Here is a 22,910-nt window from a genome sequence, read left to right as displayed (position 1 = left end):
CCATAATGATCAGGATAGCTTTAGATGCAGCAGAAATCTGTATCCCATCTTGGATCATCTTACAAACCACAGCCACCTTACCTTACAAACTGCAGCAACATTACGCTACCTTCTAAACATTAATTTGCCTGCATAGTGGTTAAGTTGAGCTATAGTGTCACAATTAGAAATGACTTGGTTTGGAATGATGCTTCTAATTTCCACAAGAATTCCCATGAAGCGCCATTGCTAGTCAGTGTGGACAGTGCTGAGCTAGATAGACCAGTGGTCCAGCTCAATAGAAGGCTATTTCCTATCTTCCATCGACAATCCAGGTGGCCTTGGAGGCTTATGCCCAGCTCTGGCTGCTTTGCCAGTTTACGGCCTTTCTTAGATTGAATGGTTGTTGTCAAACAGAATTATAGACCAACACACTTCATAAAGCTGTTGAAGCACTATACATGATTATAAGAAGAATAAGAAAGCACAAACACCAACAACAATAAAAGCAATTCAACCAAATGTATAAACAATAAAAACCATCCCTACAAACTCCAAAAACAGCAAAACAATTCCATCAGATATAAAATAGTCCATAAATGACTGAGTTAACACCTCAGGAAAAGCCTGCTTACTCCCACCCCCCCAAATGTCTTAAAGTAGGTGCTTAAGCACCATGACACTAGGCACCTGTCTGATTTGGGCTGCTAACTGATTCCAGAGAAGTGGAGTTGTAGCACTGCCTGATTTCTAGTACAGGCTAAGCACACTGTTAGTGCAGATGGTACTGTCAGAAGTGCCCCATCTGAAGAATACAATTGCTGGAGAGGAATCTAGTGGGAGAGGCAGCCCCTTAAACAGTTCAAGATGTTTGGGATTTTAAATACTGAAAGCAAAACCTTGAACCCAGACAACAACCTAGCTGTTGCATTTTGCACCAGCTGCAGCTTCCAGGTAAAGCCTATATGGTATATTTATATTCCAGGTAAAGCCTATATGGTATATTTATATTCCAGGTAAAGCCTATATGGTATATATATTTTTGTATATAATTTTTATTAATTTTCCAATAAAAACAAATTTATAACACAATTAAACATTAAAAATTCATCACACATCTTTTTTCTTTTAGACTTCCATCAACATGTCTGATAATTTTCCGTAGCTATTACATATCATCACATTTCTTCATTTATATTGCACTATGTATATCTTATCTTACCATATTATTTAAACAATATTTCTACCAAACCTTCTTACAGAGCTTCTTGGAAACTTACAAACGTTATATCATTATCACAAATATTTTTAATATGTTCTGTAAATGTATTCCAGTCCTCAGTGAATCTTTGGTATATTAACAACCAGCTGATGTGGTCTAAACCACAGAGCCTAGGGCTTGCCAATCAGAAGGTCGGCGGTTTGAATCCCCGTGACGGGGTGAGCTCCCTTTGTTCAGTCCCAGCTCCTGCCCACCTAGCAGTTCGAAAGCACGTCAAAGTGCAAGTAGATAAATAGGTACCGCTCCAGTGGGAAGGTAAATGGTGTTTCAATGCGCTGCTCTGGTTCGCCAGAAGCGGCTTAGTCATGCTCGCCACATGACCCAGAAGCCGCCTGTGGACAAACGCTGGCTCCCTTGGCCTGGAGAGCGAGATGAGCGCGCAGCCCCAGAGTCATCTGTGACTGGACCTAACGGTCAGGGGTACCTTTACCTTTGAACAACCAGTTGATAGCTATCACTGACTAGGGGATCCAGGGTGGACATTATTTTTTAGGAATGGACACACTGCCACATCTTTCAAAATAGCGGGCACCACCCCCATCAATGCATAACAATGCATTTATGCCCTGCCAGCTATTTTTAATTAACCATGAGTCCTCCATCCTCTGATAACCTCCATGTTAAGCTGTTGAAATGCACTCTGCTTGGGGCTGCGCTTGAAAACAGTCCAGAGGTTACAACTGGTGCAGAATGTGATGACAAGGGTGCTAATGGGAACTTCTGGTCGCAGGCTGCCAGTGACGTTTCAGGCCTGATTTAAAGGGGTTATTATGACATGAAGTCCTAAAGCTTCCAAATATGTGAAAGAATGCCTCCTCCAGTACCAGCTTGCTTGTTTAAGACCTGCAGAGGAAGCCCTCTTGATGGTTCCTCCATGGAGTGAGGTTCACATTGTAGGGGCCTAGAGGTGTACTTTATTTATTATGGGCCTGCAGCTTGGAAATAGTCTTCCTTATGAGGTGTGGATGGCAGGTAAAATATCCCCTTCATCTCTCCTCAAACACCTGGATAAAGAAGTGCATAGTGCATGGGCAGGCAAACTAAGGCCCGGGGGCCGGATCTGGCTCAGTCGCCTTCTAAATCTGGCCCAGGGACAATCTGGGAATCAGCGTGTTTTTACATGAGTAGAATGCATCTCTGGGTTATTTGTGGGGCCTGCCTGGTGTTTTTACATGAGTAGGATGTGTGTTTTTATTTAAAATGTATCTCTGGGTTATTTGTGGGGCATAGGAATTCGTTCATTCCCCCCCCCCCAAATACTGTCCGGCCCCCGACAAGGTCTGAGGGACAGTGGACCGGCCCCATGCTGAAATGGGTTGCTGACCCCTGGCATAGTGTTTTGTTTTCACTTCTGCTGCCTGTTTTATTTGGTGGTGGTTATAAATAGTATGATGCTGATTGATTTTGGTTTTTTTTTTATTATTGTTAGTTGTGATTCTTTTTTAATGGTATTGATGTCCTGGGACGTTTGAGTAAAGGGATGGGCTACCTCAAATAAATAAATACAATCAAATGTTTTGACTTTGGTTGCATTGCATCATGCAAGACAGCAGAATGCTGTAATTAGTTGTTGTTGTTTTTAATGCTCTTCTACTATCAGGCTCTCTGCTTATTATGTATGATCTCACGTTATTCGCTGGCTCTCAGGGAAGCCATAAGAATACTTTCTCTGAGGGCGCTTGCAGATGTCTTTTCAGTTGTAAGCTTGAGGACAGGGATTGTTTTACTCTTGATCTATGCAAGTCGCCCTTTTCAGCTGGAGAGGGGGGTACAAATGCTTTAAATAAAATAAATGCATATATTTCCAGGTGTACTTAAAAAAAACCCCAGTAACCTATAGGGCACTTCAAGACCAGAATGCTGGTTCAGAATGTTGAACTACTCCCAATCAGGTGTCTATACTGTTACATTTCCCATACTGATCACTTCAGGCATACCTGCATTGTAGACAAACCAGTTTAACAATCACCAGGTGATGCACAGAACTATAGCAAAGGAGAGCTCCTTACCTATCCAGGCAGTTTCCACCATTGCTGAGCAATTCTTGCCATTGGGATGTACCCACCCCTCCATGTTAAGCTGAAATCTGCCTCTCAGAAATTTTCACCGTTTCCAGTCCCACTCTCTGAAGCAACAGACAGCTAAACTCTACCCCCAGTATTTTTCGCCCTATAGGGCGCACTGGCCCATAGGGCGCACCTCGTTTTTTGGGGGGGAAATAAATAATTTAAAAAAAATATATTTCCCCGACCCCAGCCCCCAGAACAGGCTGCTATCCACAAGAGTTGCGAGCCCGGCGGGAACTCCCGCCGGGCTTGCAACGCTTGCGGACATCTGCGCGAAGCACGGTGCGCGCTCCAGAACTCTCCCTGTACTTTGGGCTGCAGGCTGCTGCCCGCAAGCCTTGCAAGCCCACGGGAACTCCCACTGGGCTCACAAGGCTTGTGGACATCTGCGCGAAGCACGGGGCGCGCTCCAGAACGCACCCCGTGCTTTGGGCTGCAGGCTGCTCCCTGCAAGCCTTGCAAGCCTGCGGGAACTCCCACTGGGCTCGCAAGGCTTGCGGATAGCTTCCTGAAGCCTGGAGAGCGAGAGGGGTCGGTGCGCACCGACGCCTCTCACTCTCCAGGCTTCAGCGAAAGCCTGCATTCGCCCCATAGGATGCACACACATTTCACCTTCATTTTTGGAGGGGGAAAGTGCGTCCCATAGGGCAAAAAATACGGTACCTGCTGTAATGTTGTGTATCAGAGAATCAGTGTTAGAAGCAGAGATATGAAAGCTAGGAGCTAAATGGCACCTTAAACTAGGTTATGGGCACAACAACAGAATGTCTAGGCGCACTTTTTAAATAACAAGGATACAAAGCTGAAAATGAGTAAACTGCAGCTAAAATATTATGTTCATTTTTCACATGGCCTAGTCCTTCCCCTGCCCACCCCCTTAATATTCTTAAGAGGGTCTCTTATCCAGTCTTCAGAGAGTAGCTGGAAGTGGGGAGGCAGAGAAAGGTCCTCCTTTCCTTCTACTCTGCTATTTCAGTTATAATCTCAAATCCTAGGTGTAGTACTGCGCCCGGAGCTCAGAAACTGCTCACGTTAATGAAATTCCCTGTTGCAAAATGCGCCTAGAACAATGGGAGTTTCGAACACTGCAGAGATTGAATTTCACTGCTTTTCCTAACAGTAGCAGACAGAGCCATCTGTCATGAGTTAGTCTACTCTTTTCAAGCACCTAAGGTAGCAGCTAAGTTATTTATGCATTATTTGAAGAATGTCTTCCTGTTGCTTGTCCTGAACTGACTGTTGATAAATTTAATCAGATTTTTACCCTTAGTATCATGAAATATACTATCTTTTTCATTCCTTCCACAACATATACCTCTTTGTACACCTCAGTTATGTCTTCCCATCTCCCCCTGGGGGTTGTCCACACACTCATGTTCATATACACGCTTGATTATTCAATATTTGATGACTTACAGCTGAATATATTATCATGTGATTATTATATTTTTCTTTATTTTATTCAAACGCATTTCTAAACTCTTTAATATTTTAAAAATATCTTTATATATATAATGCAATTCAGATTATTTCTGTTTTGTTTGCAGGCCTGTAGCAAGTAATTATTTACACTGGATTTGCCCCTTTTCACTTCTGAGAGGTGCTGCACAATGGTTCAAGAATATTTTTTTTTTAATTATGTAGTTAGTGACAGTGGAACGGGAAATATAGTCGCAAATTCTTGATCAATATTCAAGGCTAGCTGCCCTAGTGGTTCCATCAGGACAAAACATGGAAGCAGGACATGGACACCACATGCACACATGAACGCATGTGAGCGCGCGCGCGCGCACACACACACACACAGAATGAACAGGAAGTCCTCCAAACACAGCAAAGCTAGTTTACCACATTTTGAAGCAAGTGAAGTGATGCACATTGTCATCTAAAGAAGAGCACCCCGGTAAGACAATTAAGTCTAGAGTCTTAAACTACCCAACAGTACCACTAAGCAATTCCGCCGCTGGTATTAGGAAAAGACAGCTATTTCAGGGGCCAAAGTAAGCATCAGGCATAGGTATTTGCATTGGGGTCAGGGTGCTAGAGGGCCGCGGGTGGCGCTGTGGGTAAAACCTCAGCGCCTAGGACTTGCCAATCGCATGGTCGGCGGTTCGAATCCCCGCGGCGGGGTGAGCTCCCGTCTTTCGGTCCCAGCTCCTGCCCACCTAGCAGTTCGAAAGCACTCTTAAGTGCAAGTAGATAAATAGGGACCGCTTTCTAGCGGGAAGGTAAACGGCGTTTCCGTGTGCTGTGCTGGTGCCGGCTCGCCAGAGCAGCTTCGTCACGCTGGCCACGTGACCCAGAATTATCTCCGGACAACGCTGGCCCCCGGCCTCTTAAGTGAGATGGGCGCACAACCCTAGAGTCGGACACAACTGGCCCGTACGGGCAGGGGTACCTTTACAGGGTGCTGGGGAGGGAGAGACAGCTTTCCTTCCAGACAGCTTTCCTGATTAAAATTACCCCACCTCCCAGAAGCTGTAGTTTCCCCCTGTAGGCTGAAACATGAAAGGTTTGTGTTACCTGAAGGCTGCAAATTTATACACATAGTACTAGGATTAAGCCCGTTTAAAATCAGTGGGATTTTATTTCTGAGTAAACATACTTGGATCCAAGCTGATTGTTGGGTCCCTTTGGAGCCATTGCTGCCTCTGAGACTTGAGTGCCGGCTCCAATTAGAATTCCAGTGTTTGCTGCAGAACGCTGAGCACCTAGCAAGTGCCTGTCGTGCTTCACTGACAAATTAAGCAGCAGTGCCATTCTACTCCCCTCCCTTCCTATCAAACAATTATTTTTGTTTGTTCGTAAGCATGTTTCCTTGAAATATTTTGTCACTCTTTGTGCTATAAACCGCATTTGTGGTTACACAAAGCCTTTGCCAGCAACAGCCTGTTCTGTTGTGCACCACTGCAGTTTATTTCCAATTTGATGCCAGGAGCAATGAACTATTAAGAGGGTTAGAGAAAGCCCTAAGAAATGTGCTCTGGGTGATAAGGGTGATGTATTGTATTCACAGAAGGAGTGATGAATTGTGCAATGGCACAGCCTGCGCTCCTGTGTGCAGGGCTTAGTTCTGAGTAACAGAGAACACAACAGAGGCAGCAAAACTGAAAGGCGGCACTCATACTTCACAGCCGAGAGAAACATAATACCCCATTGCTTGTGTGTGTGTGTGTATACTTTGGAGGGTATGGTTCAGTGCTAGAATTACATACAGGTCTTAATCACTTTAGAAGGTTTGGAGTAGGGGTCTCCAATGTGGCGTTTATGACCACACATGTAGTAGTATTTTATTATTATTATTATTATTACTACTACTACTACTACTACTACTACTACTACTACTATTTGTACCCTACCTATCTGACGCAGGTGGTGCTGTGGGTTAAACCACAGAGCCTAGGGCTTGCTGATCAGAAGGTCAATGGTTTGAATCCCCGTGACGGAGTAAGCTCCCGTTGCTCGGTCCCTGCTCCTGCCAACCTAGCAGTTCAAAAGCACGTCAAAGTGCAAGTAGATAAATAGGTACTGCTCCAGCGGGAAGGTAAATGGCATTTCCGTGCGCTGCTCTGGTTCACCAGAAGTGGCTTAGTCATGCTGGCCACATGACCCGGAAGCTGTACGCCAGCTCCCTCGGCCAGTAAAGCGAGATGAGCACCGGAACCTAATGGTCAGGGGTACCTTTACCTTTACCTTACCTATCTGACTGGGTTGCCTCAACCACTCTGGGTAGCTTCCTGCATATAAAAAAAGAAATAATAAAACATTAAAAACTTTCCTATACAGGGTGTCTTCTAAAGGTGGTCCGTTCTTAACCTGAAACTGTTCTTAACCTGAGGTACCACTTTAGCTAATGAGGCCTCCTACTGCCGTGCAATTTCTGTTCTCATTCTGAAGCAAAGTTCTTAACCTGAGGTACTCTTTCTGGGTTAGCGGAATCTGTAACCTAAAGCGTCTGTAACCCGAGGTACCACTGTATTTGTCTCCTTGACATCTGATGGAAGGGTGTTCCACAGGGTGGGCGCCACTACCGATAAGGCCCTCTGCCTACCCTCTCCCTGCAACTTCGCTTCTCACAGTGAAGGAACCACCAGAAGGCCCTTGGAGCTAGATCTCAAGTGTCCAGGCTGAATGATGGGGGTGGAGATGCTCCTTCCACTTTCCTCCATCCCTGCTGCAGCAGCAAGTCTGGTTTGGCCTCATAGCAGTCAGACCAGCCCCCTGTCTCTTTTCAGGATGTGGAGTCGGAGATATTACTACTATTCCTCTGCTGCAGAGATGGGGAACCTCTGGCTCTCCAGCTGGTGTTAAGATTACAACTCCCATCATCCCTGACCATTTGTCATAGATTAAAAGGATCATAGAGCTGTAGAGCTGGAAGGGACTCGAAGGGTTGTCTTATTCAACTCCCTGCAGTGCAAGAATTGTAACTAAAGGATCCTTGACAGATGACTATCCAACCTCCAATGAAGGGGATTCCACCACCTTCCATGGTAGTCCATTCCACTAGTGGTAAGCACTGATGGGAGTTGGAGTCCAGCGATGTCTGGAAGATCCCCAATCCCTGTTCTCTTTATTAGTGCTTGGTGGAATAAATGTTTGAGAGGTTAGGATGGACTGGATAAACCCAAGGACATATGCGGTCTCAATCTCTCCTTTGCAAAATTCGCAGTAAGAACAGCAGGTGGTGCTGCTGGCTTAGCTGGAGTTCACATATGACAGGCGTGAGTATTTTCTCTTGTATTCTGCACCCACAGAGTACAAACAAGAAAGGACAGAGAGAAGCCCTTCCTAGCTTCTTTTTGTTTTGCATCATCACAAAACCTGGCTTTTTCTGACTAGCTTCTAGCATTTGTATCTGCCTGAAGCCTATAAAAAGATACAGTTATCTTCTGCCACTGTAACGATATATCTTGCTAGGAATACTGTATTTCAGTGTTTTCTGAGCTTTGCTATTAAATGTCCTCCTTGGGGATAGCTGAGCAATTTGTAGGCAAAACTCATCATAGTTTGCAATAGCCTCCCTTTGCTCAAAAACTTCTACAGGCATCTCTGTGTCCCCTCCCCACAATAGACCGTATTGGGAGGGTTGCACTGGCTGTGTGGCAGCTGTTCACTGCCTCTTCCAGTTGGGATATTTAAGACCAGGGATTGCTGCAATGATTGACTGACAGCTGTAGGAGTAGATAGAGAGGAACAGTTGGAAGAGAGACATGGAGGGATTAAGGCTAGTTCGTATGCTGCTGCAGTTGAGGGGGGCATATGTGTGTCTGGGGCAATTAATCCTAGCTGGTGCTTGTAATAAATATCTGTGTTTGGGTACTGTTGGGACTACTAGAGAGTTGGGATCATGGGCATACTTGTGTGGGTTTATGAATAAGCATTAGAATTTTTGCACAGTGGTGCAGTCTGAAACCAGCTACAGCCAGTGCTGAACTATAAAAGGAGGAGAAAAATCAGTTTTCAACCTTGCTTGCATACTGATTCAACCTTGAGTGTATGCTGGCACACAGCATGTTCTAGTGCTGATCCTTTAGTTTAAGACTCTTGACAGAAAAGGGATTCCCACCCCCCAACACCTTGCCAAACTCTCAGAAAATTTCACTGCAAATGTTTCAGGTTTTAGAACTAGACTGAGATTATGCCTATCTTTGGCACCATGTGTTTTATCCACATTTTATTTTTCACTCTTGATATATATGTGCTGCTGCTGTGTGGTGCTGCCTGCAATTATCCAAAGCCAATTTTTATTCTGGGCTCTCCTGATCTCCCACCACCATCACACTGGCCACATTAGGGGGTTGTTTCTAATTGTCTTCTCCTTTGCAAAACATCATTTTAAAAAATCTGCACATGACATGTATGACCCTGTGTACAAGCAAATGTGTGCAGCCTTATGACCTCTCAAACTCCTTTAATTATCCAGATAGCTGTGCTACTCACTGGGGGCAAGAAGACGAGGGAGCTGTGTGTAAAACGTAGTTTTGAAATAACAAAAACCAACAATTGGCACATAGACCATATCTGATAACAATAGTTAATAAAGTGGTAGAACCTAGCAAAACTTGTTGATTTAGTGTGAGAGGGTAGGAAAGGGGATAGATGGAGAAGTTCGTGTCCTGCTTCCCATAGACATTTGGTTGGCCATTGTCTTTGGTCTATTACACTCGTAAGTGGGGATGAAGAACACCCTCATTGAACAAAGCTATTAAAAATGCACAAATCAGGGCCACAGTGTGAACCCATTCTCTGGAACAGTACCTGTTTTTAATTCAGCAGAATGGTGATGAGGGCAAGCATGATAATCTACTATCAAACCACACAACAGAGGCAGTAATATGAGTAGAGAACCATACTATTTTCACTACCCACTTGACAGGAGCAAGCCCACAATAAATTGCACCTAGCAAGTTGGAGTCAACTCTTTATTACCAAAAACAGAATCTGCACAGGAGTGTCTGGCCTAATGAACACAGCAACTCTTTTCTGGCCGGTCTTGCCCCCATGAAGCAGTTGCCGAGACTGAAAGCCCCTGCCTCCCACAGCTGCTTAAGTCTTCTCTTTCCCAGGGTTTTCCCTAAGCAATCCAAGACTGCGCCTGTGTAAAGCTAACTTCTCCTCTGCCCTCTTCATGCCTCTCCTGGTTCTAGGAGACTTGGGGGAGGGGAGTTTGTTGCAGCAGCAGCAGGAGGAGACACCCATGCCTCTTGGCCTCCCTCCTGTCCTGCTTCAGCTTCTGCCTCTGAGTATGGACCTCTCTCTGCCCCAGACTCCTCCCGCTCACTAAGCCCTGTTACATTTTCAGCTTCCAACACTTCCTCCCAGTCTTCTCCCTCTGACCACTCATCGTCGTCCCACCACCAGTCTCTTGGCTCTGAGCCTTCATCTCTTGTAGGTTCCCCAGCTGGTTCCTCCTTCCATTCCTCTGCATCCAACCAATCCATGACATCACTCATAAACCCAACCCATCCTTAAAATTGATTTACTCTCTGCAAGACACAAATGCATAAATAGTCTTTGCACTTGCCTCAAGATTCAGGTTTCTTTCGCTTTAAAAAAAATATGAAAACCACACACAATATTTTTATTCAAATAGATCAGATACAGAATAAAATCAAAAGGCATCAGAATAAAAATAAGTGAAACACAAATTAAGAACTGTGCCCATCAATTCTCATATAAGGAAAGGTAGATGTGCAAGACAGTTATTTTTTGCTTCAGTGGTTTCTATAAATGTATTTGTGATTGAAGTTGAAGAAAAGAGTATTATGCAAGACGAACACCTACACAAATCCATTCTTTCTGGTATTGGCAGTGTTTGTTTCAATCCATAGCAAAGGTTTGCAAAACTATTGTTTTGGCTTCCTCCCTTGTAAGCATGCAAAGGATTACAGCCTTGGTTACATGTAATGCACACAGTGTGCTCAGTTACAAATGAGTAAAGGCTGGTTGACAATTGCCCGATTGCGCAATCAAATCTCCAAATGGTAGTGACAATGGTGCATGATGTTATCTGTAACTAATTGTTTAGTAGTGTCTGTTACAGAAAGTTATTTTCAGTTTATTAGTTCCATTCCTTCTTGCGCACTCTGTCTTCTTTCTGAAGTCCTGTTTATCTTTTGCTTGTTTGTTTATTATGCCATTTATATTCCACCTTTCCTCCAAGGAGCTTCATATGGCGTACATGGTCCTATCATTTTATCCTCACAAGAAGCCTATCTATGAGAGTCAGGCTGAGACAGTGACTGGCTCAAGGTCACCTAATGGGGAAATGAACCTTTCTCTCAAAGGTCCTAGTCTGACACTAACCACTCACTATTACACACTGGCTTTCTTGTCTTCTTTTTCTTCCACTCTTCAGCTTCCCCCTTCTCCAGCTGCCACCAACTAACAGTGCCATAGCTACAGGAAGGCTAGCCGTGTTTTTTTTTTGCCCTGGGTGAAGGCTCCAGAGGGGTGCCATTGAAGCTCCCAGCCTGTGTGTGTGCCAAACTGGGTCTTTGACCCATGTGAAATAAAGCCTAGTTTTGCCTGTGCTAACTTTACCTCCCTTACAGTTTCTCAGCATCCTCTATTCCTCTTTTTACTGGCTCCATATTTCATAATAAGCACACAGGAGTAGGCATTGCAGAATGCTCCATAACCTCAAGACACAGTCCAAAGGTTTAATGCAGTTTCTTGAGATAGAAGGCAATTGCAAATAACACTTAGATTCGCCTACACTCCTCTCCTCCTCCTCTTCCTATGCCGTTGATGTTTAGAAGTACTGTATGTGGTTTCATGGATTTCCTTCACACTTTCTGTGTTGGGAGATACTATAAGGAAACTTATGTCTTCCTCTTGAGTCCTGTAAAGCCATTTAGTATTTTAGAATGGAATTAAGACTTTCTCTCACAATGTCCCTTTGGAGTCAAGAGGGACAGCATGCATGCATTAGGGTAGTTCACACATATATGCACCCTTGTACTGCAGTCATATACATAGCCACTCAACTGAGGCTTGCAGCCTTAATGTTTGCCTCATTTGTTAGGCTGGGCCATGGGCAGTGGTTTTTGAGGTGAGTCAGAAGCTGTGGGACAATGCCAGTAGAAAGGACCGACAGAGGAAGTCAGGACTGAAAGACAAACTAGGAGCAAGCCATGAATCAGGAATGAGGGACAAGATAGGAATCAGAACCAAACAATCCACGAACACACCAGAATTCATCACAAAGAGTTTGTTGCACAGGAACAGGAAACCCTCACATAGACCTTCCTGTCCAGGAGGGTCCAGTGGCAGACCTGGGATGCCACGATGCTCAATCAGATGCTGCCATATGGGGCTCACCCTAGATGCTCCCTGCTGAAGCTCCCAGCAGCTTCTGACACTCATGACTTGATTACTCAATGCTGCATGACTCAAGCTAAATATGAGAACTGCCTCTGCTGAAGAGTATTGAGCTTTAGGCTGTATCAGTAATTAAGCAATGAACTGCATGTGTGAATTCAGCCTCATAGAGCCAGCTCACGTGTTCTGCCATCAAATGACCAGACAAATGTTACTGAAGGATATGCATCTACAGCCATAACTTTGGAGAGACTCCCCACTGGGTGCGATATGAAAGTCCATAGTCGGTTGAAAGATTATGGTCCCTGCAGTGATGCTCCCATGTGGTAGCTAACATTTGTAAATAATTCACTACAAGGCTGGTGCTGTCATGTGGAGCATCTCTATGCCAGTGCCAACAACCTCCACATAAATATATATTGGGCAGGCTAAGGAAAAGAAGCAGAAGAATTGAACCTGTCTTCAGTCTTCCTTGGAACTGAACCCACTAATGAGCTTGAATGACAAATGCCTCCTCTTTATTTTCGGTGCATCATAGTTGCAGAAAAGGACTACTTGGTGGACCATTTACTGAGCACCCATTCACACATGGATCTGCATTTGATGACTAGAAACTTAATGGATGCACTGGCTCCTCTTAAAAAAAAAAAAAGGATTCTTCTGAGAGGATGGGAAAGCAGTGGTGTTGAACCTGTGATTACAAAGCGTCATAAATTGCACCTGTGAACCCGACTGTGCCTGTAATGGTGGACTGAGTTTGCTGCAGGTTTCTCCATCGTGTTCGAGGACCGTGTAACTGGTGTCACTAGGCTTTCCGGAGGTAGGACAAGGTTTCCTCCTCTCCATTATAAGACAGTCCCCTCTCCTTTCGACTGGGGTGGGGTCCTGCCCACTAACCCAACTATAAGCTCGAACACGAGGGCGTGGGAGCGTGTCCTGCTCTACAGGTCGCCCCTACAGTCCAGCGGCTTTCGGCAGCCGCTCTTCCTCACGCCCTCGTCGACCCCGGTTTTCAACACGCGCCCGCCTGCACGTGTCTGTCGCTAGGCACCCCCTTGCCCGCTTGCGGACTGCTGCCGGCGGCGCCCAGGCGCGCGCGCGCGCACGGCTCCTTTAACACGGTGCTGCCATCATCTCCGCCCCTTCTCTTCCCTCGGCGGCACGGCAGCCCCCCTCTCTCCTCCAGGCCCGGGGAAAGGCAAACGGCGGCGAGAGCAGCCCCTGCTGCCTGCTGGAGCCGGCGGCCCGGTGGGGCGCGGCCAGTGCATGAGGGCAGCGGGCGGAGGCGCCGAAGAAGAAGGAGGAGGGGGAGGAGGAGGCGGGGGCGGCGAGTCCCGCCCGCCTGCCCGCCCGGGCACTGGCAGCCCCTGCCGCCGCCGCCGCCTCTCCTTGCCGGGCCCGGGAGGCTGAGGCCGCCGCGTAGCGCCCGGGACATGCGGCCTCTCCAGCCGCAGCCATCGCCGAGGAGACGGGGGACATGAGGCTCCGCAATGGCACCTTCCTCACGCTGCTGCTCGGCTGCCTCTGCGCGCTCTTCTCGCTCTCCTGGTACGGGGCCTTCGGCGGGCACAAAGGTAAGGACGGGACTCGCTCGGAGCCGGGCGGCGGGGAGGGAGCCAGGGAGGGTTCCCGCCTTACGCACTGCGCCTGGCCCGGAGGAGAGGGGAGAGGGAGCCCCCACCCAAGGCAGAACCCGAGGGGGAGAGGCAGCATCCCCCCCCGCCCCAGGGGACCCCAAAAGGCCGCCGCCACCTGCTGAGAATGTCCCCTCCTCGTGCTGGATGAGGCCAGGAGTCCCTGACATGCAACTTAAATGTTTTTCTGGGTGCCTCTGGCAACTGAACCGCATTTCGAGTTTTGTTGGGGTTGGAGAGGCGAGCCGTCCCCCGAAAACCTCCCAGATTCCTTGACACCTAGCACTGCCTCCTCTTCAGGTCTTTCCCACATCCCAGATTGCTGTCTGGTCATTTGTTTTTCCCTCAATTCCTCTTTTCCTGCTTCTGACACAAAAGGCTCCCTTTTTCTGAGAAAGTGGTAGTTAAGGATTCCCACCTACCCACCACCATTTTTCTCTGTGCCCTCACAGAGAGTGTGACAAAATCTGTTCTGTGGTTGCCTCCTTGGAACAGGTAGTTGTCTCTCACCCTAGCTCCCTTTGTTTTTTTACCCTTGTTTTGTTTAGGCTGCTCTTTGATAGAACATCTAAGACTCCCAGCATTGCCTATTTACACAGGATGTTTTTATGTGTGCAGGTCTTTGACTCTGGGCTGTAGCCAAAGTGGCCAGGCAGGGCATGCAACCCTTGTGTTCAAAATGGCCCTGAACTTTATACTGCTCAAAGTGAACTGAAGGGGAGGAAATTGAGTTCTCCAGTCTTGACCTGTGTTCTTGAAGACTTTTTGTGTGATATCTGTTAGCTTGCCTGTTGAGGGAAGGCGAGTGGGTTAGCTTGACATTGCATCACTGCTGTCAGTGATTGTTGTATTTATTTAAGGGCAGCCAAGCAGTTATCCAATAAAGCAGTTTGTTCTTATGCCACTAGTTTTCTTTCCTTTTTTTTACACATTTAGTGCCTCTTTGCACCCCTCTCTCCACATCCTGCATTTTATCTGAATATTAAGCATTTCCCCCATATCTTCCTCAGTTGGTGTTTTAAATAAAATAAATATAGTTGTAATCGTGAACCTCCCTAAAAGCAATTTACCTCTTACGACCTGGAAGCTGTTCGCCGGCTCCCTCGGCCACTAATGTGAGATGAGCGCCGCAACCCCAGAGTCGGTCACGACTGGACCTAATGGTCAGGGATCCCTTTACCTTTACCTTTATGTTTTAGTAAAGTGGTGGCTATGGCATATTAAGGCATGTAAGTAGAATGAGGGACCACATTTGATGCAGGTAGAGCAAGAGACCATGTTGGAGGCATGTTATAAGGTATTCGAGAACTGCTTCACATGCCACTTTTTGAGACTTGTAGCTTCATGTTGGAAAGAACACAATAATGTGTTGAATGGTGGCTCGAGTGTTGTTTTTTCACTCTAAAGTGCATATGCTGGGAAGGTGATAGACTATCTGGCAGCTAACTTCATAATGTGGGAGGATGAAAAATATTTGCATCACCACTCACTTGTTTAGTTTTCTTGAGGCCACTTCATACATTACTTTTTCATAAACAGAAATTGGATCTCTGTATTGGAAAAGATATTTTCTATATTAAGAAAAAGTGTTTTGTAAATTATGAAGGACAGTGGCTGACCAGTCAGTTAAACCAGTGTTTCCCAACCTTGGGCCTCCAGCTGTTTTTGAACTACAATTCCCATCACCCCTGACCACTGGTCTTGCTAGCTAGGGATGATGGGAGTTGTAGTCCAAAAACAGCTGGAGGCCCAAGGTTGGGAAACACTGAGTTAAACCCCTGTAAAGGAATTTAATTGGTCAGAGTTAATGTATTGCAAATAAAAGTCTTCCCCTATAATCTCAGTGGAACAATCTAACCCTTGCTCCTTATGCACAATAGGAACATATCTTGGAAATGTTGTGCATTGTTGGGGCAAGATGTGAATAAATAAAATAAAACTTATACTTGTCTCTCCCAGACCTTCTTTCTGGGCACTTTGATGTATGTATGGTATGTATGATAGTGGCAGTGTTAAGGATGACTTGCATGGATAATTACATGAAGAACTTGGGCAAGAATTTATACCTACGATTCTTATCAAGGACTATTGCTGGGGTCCTTGATAACAGGGAGTTAAGAATCGCAACAGTGAACAAAAATAATAAAGGTAGTGCTAGCAATTTTTGTTCTGGGGTAGTAAAAATGGACTTTATGTTGTTGTCTGAGATGTGACCATTTCAGGCACAGTTCATTCTGGCACATCTTCTCATGTTCTTTTCTGTTTCACTTTATGACCTTATATTACACCACATCTGGCAGTAGTGGTTATTTCCAGTGTAACAGCATTAAGAATCGGGGTTGCTATACTGTTGTAAACCCAGTCCCAATCCTCATCAGAGTTGCAGTGCCATAGTTCTGCAATATTACAGTTGAACAACAATCCTTGTCCTCAGTTATATGCACCACATTGCTGGCACAGTAGTTCAGACGAGTAGACCCTTGACTGCTGAGATGTAAGTTTAATGACTGAGGAGCATCAGTTGTCTGTCAAGATGAAAGTTTAGTTACTGAGTTATACCTGCATCCTGATCCCATTATTAACTACTTATGCTATTGGAATAACAGAACAACATGTTTAAAGAGGTCTGTTCCGAAAGGAGCTTTGGATTTTAGGATTGGGCTATAACATTATCAGATACCTCACTTTTGCTTTTGTAGAAATATCTAGTTATCTACTTGTCAAAAGGCCTAAGGAATATTCTATTTATGGTCACAAGTATCCCCTTTCTTCTAGTGATCACACAGTTATAATTTTGCAACTTGTCTTATTTTCTTCACCACAGAAAACTATTTAAGTGCAGCATAAATCAAATCAACTTTCCTATCAAGTTACAGAGGGAATATCATGCTGGTTGTGCAGTTCACTCCCTTAGTCTTGTTAGCACCACCACCCACAAGCTAATATATACACCTAGCTCCCATCAGTTATGCTGGAAGAGCAGCAAAACCCTGTCAATGGTTGTAGGACAAGTTTGCATTGTGAAAGCAATAATTTCTAAAGTAGGTTCTCTCAAGACTAGTACATTTTTATCTATTTGAGAAAAATTGAGAGAGTTTTGTCTTCTTCCTTCATCTAATAATTGTTATGATGGTACAGAATATTAACAGAGAGGTAAAAAAAAAAAGCCCCTGAAATTAATACATGCATGGAATGCATAAACCAGTGTCAAACAAAGAGGGCCATGATACATTAAAAGGGGGGGGCACCTCATGAAAAAGAGAGGATTGCCATTGGATCTCTTTACTTGTCAATAACTCACAGCTACTCTCCTGAAGTAGTTTTGGTTGTAAAGAATCCATTGTATATATGGATTGATCAGTGCTTGGAATAGAAAGGTTTTCCTTTAGATGCTGCTTAACTGAATAAAAGGCAACTGTTGCCTCTGTCTAGCTGTTTTGTTTTTTACTGTTAGGAATGTAGGCAACTGCCTTTTATGGAGTTAGACCACTGGTCCATTTAGCTCAAGATTTGTCTACATTGATAGGCAGTGGCTCTCCAGGGTTTAAGGCAGGGGACATTGACAGCCCTATCTGGACATGCCTGGGATTGAACCTGGAACCTTCGGCATGCAAGGCAGAAGCTCTGCCACTGAGCTATAGCCCTTCCCTAGTTGTGTGGAATGTGTTTTGTAGAGCTCTGCCAAACCTCACCATCTTCAATCATCTTACCTGGACACAGGGTTTCTTTCTCTTTGCCACTTTACCCAGCTGTTTATACAACTTCTATTAGCTGGTTTCTCAGCTCTTCATCTCTCAGTAAGCTGAGTGCCCAAAGTATTTTGTTTTCATGAATTGTTCATAATATGGTTAACATTATTATTATTATTATTATTATTATTATTATTATTATTATTATTATTATTATACTCGCCTACTGAGGATTAGATTTGGCTATCGTGTTGCACCTTATATCTTATAACAGCATAAGAGTATCAGTTCCCATCACATCACTCATGTTTTCCTTTTTAATAGAATGAAGTATGAATGAAGTATAACTAGGAAGAGGAACAAATGTGTTTAAAAGTGGATCTAGATGTGCAGAGGCTACAGTAGTGCAGTTAGGCAATTTTAGATTATGTTCTTATGGGGACTGTTTTGATAGTAATGGGTGCTCCTACTCATTCTGCTGAAGAGTGCTGTGGAATTTTGCCCCAGGGCCTGCCTAATGGCATCACTGGTGGTGGTATATGCTTAACATTTTAACCTGGTGAAACTTGTTGCTCCTCTTCTTAACCAGGGTGATTGATGTACACAGCAGAGTACAAGTGCCAGTAAAATACTATGTTATTCCCTTTCTGCATTGATCACATTTGCACTGGGAATACATGTAAGGAAAGGGCATCTGCAAAATCGTTGCCAACAATAATGGGAGCCGCTGATTACGAGGCAGAGCGAATCCATCATGCAGTCGACATCATGTTATCTTTGTGACAGGGGTAGACTGGAAAAGGTGAGGGAAGGACACTGTGCATAATGATTTTCTTTAGCTTTGCCTCCTTTATGGAGTACTCTGTTTTCACAATGCCCCAAAACAAAAGGTGCATACTGTTAATGGACGGTTACAGGCATGGGCTCTTAGTGCTGCTTTGAGGGTAAAGGATGGGGGCAGCTTTGCTAAGCCTGGCCTCTGTCAAACTGCACTTGAAAGCAACCGCTTAAAGGAATAGCCATTCATGGCTCTTGGTGTTAGTCTGGCAAAGCTAATGGATATTGTGCGTTGCACACTGCTTAGCTTCTTTATTAACTTAGTGTCTCTACTTTTGCTGCTAGTTTCTGCACTTTAAAAGTCATTAGGGCCACATCATCCATCTGTCTCAAGGCTACTTTACTTCCCCTTACCCATTTAAACAATGCGTCTTTGTTACTGCTGTATAATGGGTTTTGGCTTTGTGATGCTTCTGTTACTTGCTTCCTTTGCATTACTCATCAGCTAAAAGGTTCTTTCAGCTGTGGTTTAAATCTCATTAAAACCATTTCCCTACAGAGCTTCAGTTAAAGAGATTTGGGGACTGATATCAGTGAAGAAATTCTTTATGGCCGCTATTGCTGTTTGGATCTTTTTCTTGAAAATATTACATATGATCTGTTTTGGCATTCCGCTCTTTTGGACACTTGAAAACATGGTCATGTGACTGTGTGTATGATGACTACAAAAGATAAAGGAATGTGATTTTCTATTTAAAAAAGAAATGGCACATAGGTAAGCATACCTACTGTACTGAGATGATCCTCCAGATTAAAGGGAGAGTCTTTTCTGCGGTTTATTTTTGTTGTTCACACTATTAATCATCTCCTCTTAACTTCATGTATCAAAATAACAGCATTTTCTCACTGCCTCATTATCTAAGGGGGTTAATCTTCCAAGTTTTTCTTTCTTCAAAATATGTGTCTATGGACTATGCTCATACTGACAATTTGCAAATAACAAGCAGTGTCTTATATAGGATTGTGTCTAATGCTGCCTGTACGTGAGCAGAATGGATTTCCACCCTCACAACAGAGACTTCACTTTCCTCTCTTCTCCCCTAAGCACCCTCAAAATATGCTATGGAGAGTTGGGGGACTCTAGAGCAGATTTAGGGGATGCGGGAAGGAGAAAGCCTTGACTTTATAGAAGAATGTAGGAAGTGCCTGCTGGATCAAGCCAATGGCCCATCTCGTCCAGCATCCTGTTCTCACAGTGGCCAACCAGATTACTGTGGGAAACACACAAGGGTTTGAGTAAAAGAGCACTCTCCTCTCCTGTGGTTTCAAGCAACTGGTATTCAGAAACTTCGCCACCTGCAACTAGTAGCCGTTATTAGCTCTCTCCTCCATGAATTTAAACACTATCTTGGTTGCACTCCATAGTTTATCTATGTGTTGTAGAGTACTGTCTTTGTGCTTGAATCTTCCAGCCTTTAGCTTCATTGGATGCCATGAGTTCTAGCATTATGAGAGAGTGAGAAAACTTTTCTCTTGTCACTTTTCGCCATGCCATGCATAATTTTATAAAATTCTATCATGTCACCTCTTGCCTTTTCTCTAGGCTAAAAAGACCCAAATGCCGCAACCTTTCTTCACAGGCAGGAGTTGCTCCATTCCCTTGATTGTTTTGGTTGCCTTTTTCAACTATATAATATCCTTTTTGAGGCGAGGCAACCAGAAATGTGTACAGTGGTACCTCGGGTTAAGAACTTAATTCGTTCCGGAGGTCTGTACTTAACCTGAAACTGTTCTTAACCTGAAGCACCACTTCAGCTAATGGGGCATCCTGCTGCTGCCGCGCCACCAGAACACGATTTCTGTTCTCATCCTGAAGCAAAGTTCTTAACCCGAGGTACTATTTCTGGGTTAGCGGAGTCTGTAACCTGAAGCGTATGTAACCTGAAGCGTATGTAACCTGAGGTACCACTGTACAGTATTCCAAATACTGCCTTGCCATAGATTTGTATAACAGCATGATGATATTGGCAGTTTTATTTTAAAACCCTTTCCTAATGATCCCTAGCATGGAATTTCCTCTTTCACAGTCACCACACACTTGGTTGGCATCTGCATTGAGCTATCATCTACTATGACCCCAAGGTCTTGTCCCTAGTCTGTCACTACCAGTTCAGACCCCATGAGCACATATGTGAAATTAATATATTTTGCCCCAACATGCCTCACTTTACACTTGTATATATTGAACTGCATTTGCCATTTAACCATTCACTTGGTTTGAAGACATCCTTTTGGAGCTATTCACTATTTTTGTATTAATGACTGAAGAATTTAATATCATCAGCAAACTTGGCCACCTCACTTCTCACTCCTAATTCTCATGGGGAAGCCCATCCTGATGGACAGGATATAAATGATGATGATGAAAAAGAAGTTAAAATGTACTGTTTCAAATACCGAACCTTGGGTGAGTCCACTTCTGCTCTCCATTCAGAGAACTGTCCATTCATCCCTACTCTTTGTTTTGAGCAACTTAACCAACTCCTGAGCCATATAACAATATAAAGAGCTCCTTGTCTTGACATCTTATGTCTCAATGTTTTTAGCAATGTGTTCCTCAAATTATTTTTTTAGCATCCTTTTATGTCTGCTTAAGGGCAGATGGGACTCATCAACCTGGGAAGATAGCCCATCTAAGAGAAGGAAAACTTACCCTAAACCTTCACTGCCTTGCAGGATATTTTCAGAAGAAGAAAAGGCTAAGGAGTAAACCCTACACAAATCCGGAGTAGAGCCCCTAAGACGGTTGGATGGCACCTTGTACGCTTCCTTCCAGCAACTCCTGCAGCCAAGCTGCTGCCAAACATATTGCTCTGCTTTCCTTTGGACCACATCAGCAAACCTGAGAAAGGGGGCCTTGTTGTCTGGGCAGCCCAGGACCTCCATACACACTGCCCAGGCTCATGTTGCTAATGTAGTGCTACTAATGTAGTGGTTTGCCTTCACCCCTGGAAGCTCTCTCTCTCTCTCTCTCTCTCTCTCTCTCTCTCTCTCTCCACACTGAATCTGTGAAGGAAGCAGAGTTGTGGGTTTTTTCAGCTGAAACCTGCTCATTAGGAAGTTGACGGAAGCCATTTATTTAATAGGCTACCAGGTAGCCTTGACTTCTTCCTGCTGATTGTAGTGACGGGTTTGACTGATGATCTGGAGGTGGGGAAATGCTCTGGTGGCCAAGTAGCAATTAAACCTTTGAACCATTATGTTCCAATGTGGCAGCTGCATTCCACAAAGGAGTGACTCCTTGTCACACATTCTGAAATTTTTTCAGCAAATTATTTATCTGAATTAGCACCAAGTTCAAACAGAATGTGATCCACTTACCCAATGCAGGCTTATTACCAGCTGGTGATAACTTATACGGATGTCTGTGGCTATATCTGCTTTTTGGCTACCTGTTGTACAGGATAGCAGATTACCCTCCTACCCCAAGTATCCAATAAAAGAAGGATTGACACAATGACGCACAAAATTTAATGTGAAGTTGTTCAGTAAGGATGGTGAAATGTTAACAAATGATGAAGAGAAGGCAAAAATTCCTATTTTGCCCCTGTTTTATTTCCAAAAAGGGGTGCAACCTTACATAAGTAGCATAACTGGTATGGGGGTAGGACTTCATTTTAAGATTGAAAAGGAGCTGGCCAGGAAGTACCTAGCTTCTTTAAATGAGTGCATATCTTTATAGCCAGATGACTTGCATTTTAAGGAACTTGCTTGTGTACTATCAGGGTCTCTTTTTATAATCTTTTAAGAAATCCTGGAGAACAGGTACCATGGGCAAGTGTCCCAACTTTCAAAGAGCTAAGAAACTAACAGACAGGTCAGCCTGACTTCGATATCTAAAAAGGTAATAGAACAGATTATAGAGGAGTCAATTTGTAAGAAATATATAAGCAACTATAGTGATTAGTAGGAGCCAGCATAACTTTTCCTTCCTTCCTTCCTCCCTCCCTCCCTCCCTCCTCCTCCTCCTCCTCCTCTTCTTGCCAGCATTCAAGAATAAAGTCTGTCAGACTAATCTCTTTTTATCATGCAGGTTGTAGGAATGCCATGATTGTAATTTAACTTGATTTCAACATGGCAATTTGACAAAGCCCCTTTTGGCTTGCAAACTGACTGCATGTGGGCCACATGCTAGTACCATCAGGTAGATTCACAACTGGCTGGAAAACCATATTCAAGAGTGCTCATTAATGGTTCCTCATCAAACAGGAGGGAGGTTGGGTCTAGTAATCTTTAATCCTTTTACTAATAGGTTAGAAGGCAGGTAGGAATCCTCATCAGATTTACAGATGACACAAAACTGGGATGGATAGCTAACACCTCAGAAGAAAGTAATACAATGATCTTGATAGAATGGAAGGCTGGGCTGCAACTAACAAGTTCTGCATCTAGGCAAATTCACCTGGCTAGGTTGGGGTATACGTGACTTTCCAGTAGTATATGATCTCAGGATTGTAGCAGATGACAAAGTGACCATGAGCCAGCAGTGTGATGCAGCTACAAAAACAACTAATGTGATTTTAGGCTTCATTAGTAGAACCTTAGTTTTCACACTAAGAAGGATATAGACAAATTGGAATGGGTTCAGAGATGAGCA

General features: G+C 44.3%; 2 protein-coding genes across 2 annotated transcripts in view; both read left to right on the top strand.

Moving 5' to 3' along the window:
- Nucleotides 1-22,910, top strand: part of MRNIP (MRN complex interacting protein) — a 93,295-nt gene that overhangs the window by 37,493 nt on the left and 32,892 nt on the right. The window lies entirely within an intron of this gene.
- Nucleotides 13,283-22,910, top strand: part of MGAT4B (alpha-1,3-mannosyl-glycoprotein 4-beta-N-acetylglucosaminyltransferase B) — a 73,727-nt gene continuing 64,099 nt past the window's right edge. The window contains exon 1 of the mRNA XM_077924602.1: nt 13,283-13,727. Coding sequence (XP_077780728.1) covers nt 13,631-13,727 — 97 coding nt within the window. The 5' untranslated portion in view covers nt 13,283-13,630. The remainder of the gene's footprint in view (nt 13,728-22,910) is intronic.

This window comes from Podarcis muralis, chromosome 2, assembly GCF_964188315.1.
Source record: "Podarcis muralis chromosome 2, rPodMur119.hap1.1, whole genome shotgun sequence".
Classification (NCBI taxonomy): Eukaryota; Metazoa; Chordata; class Lepidosauria; order Squamata; family Lacertidae; genus Podarcis; species Podarcis muralis.
The sequence above is the reverse complement of the archived record's forward strand: the minus strand, read 5'-3'. Positions and strand labels throughout refer to the sequence as shown.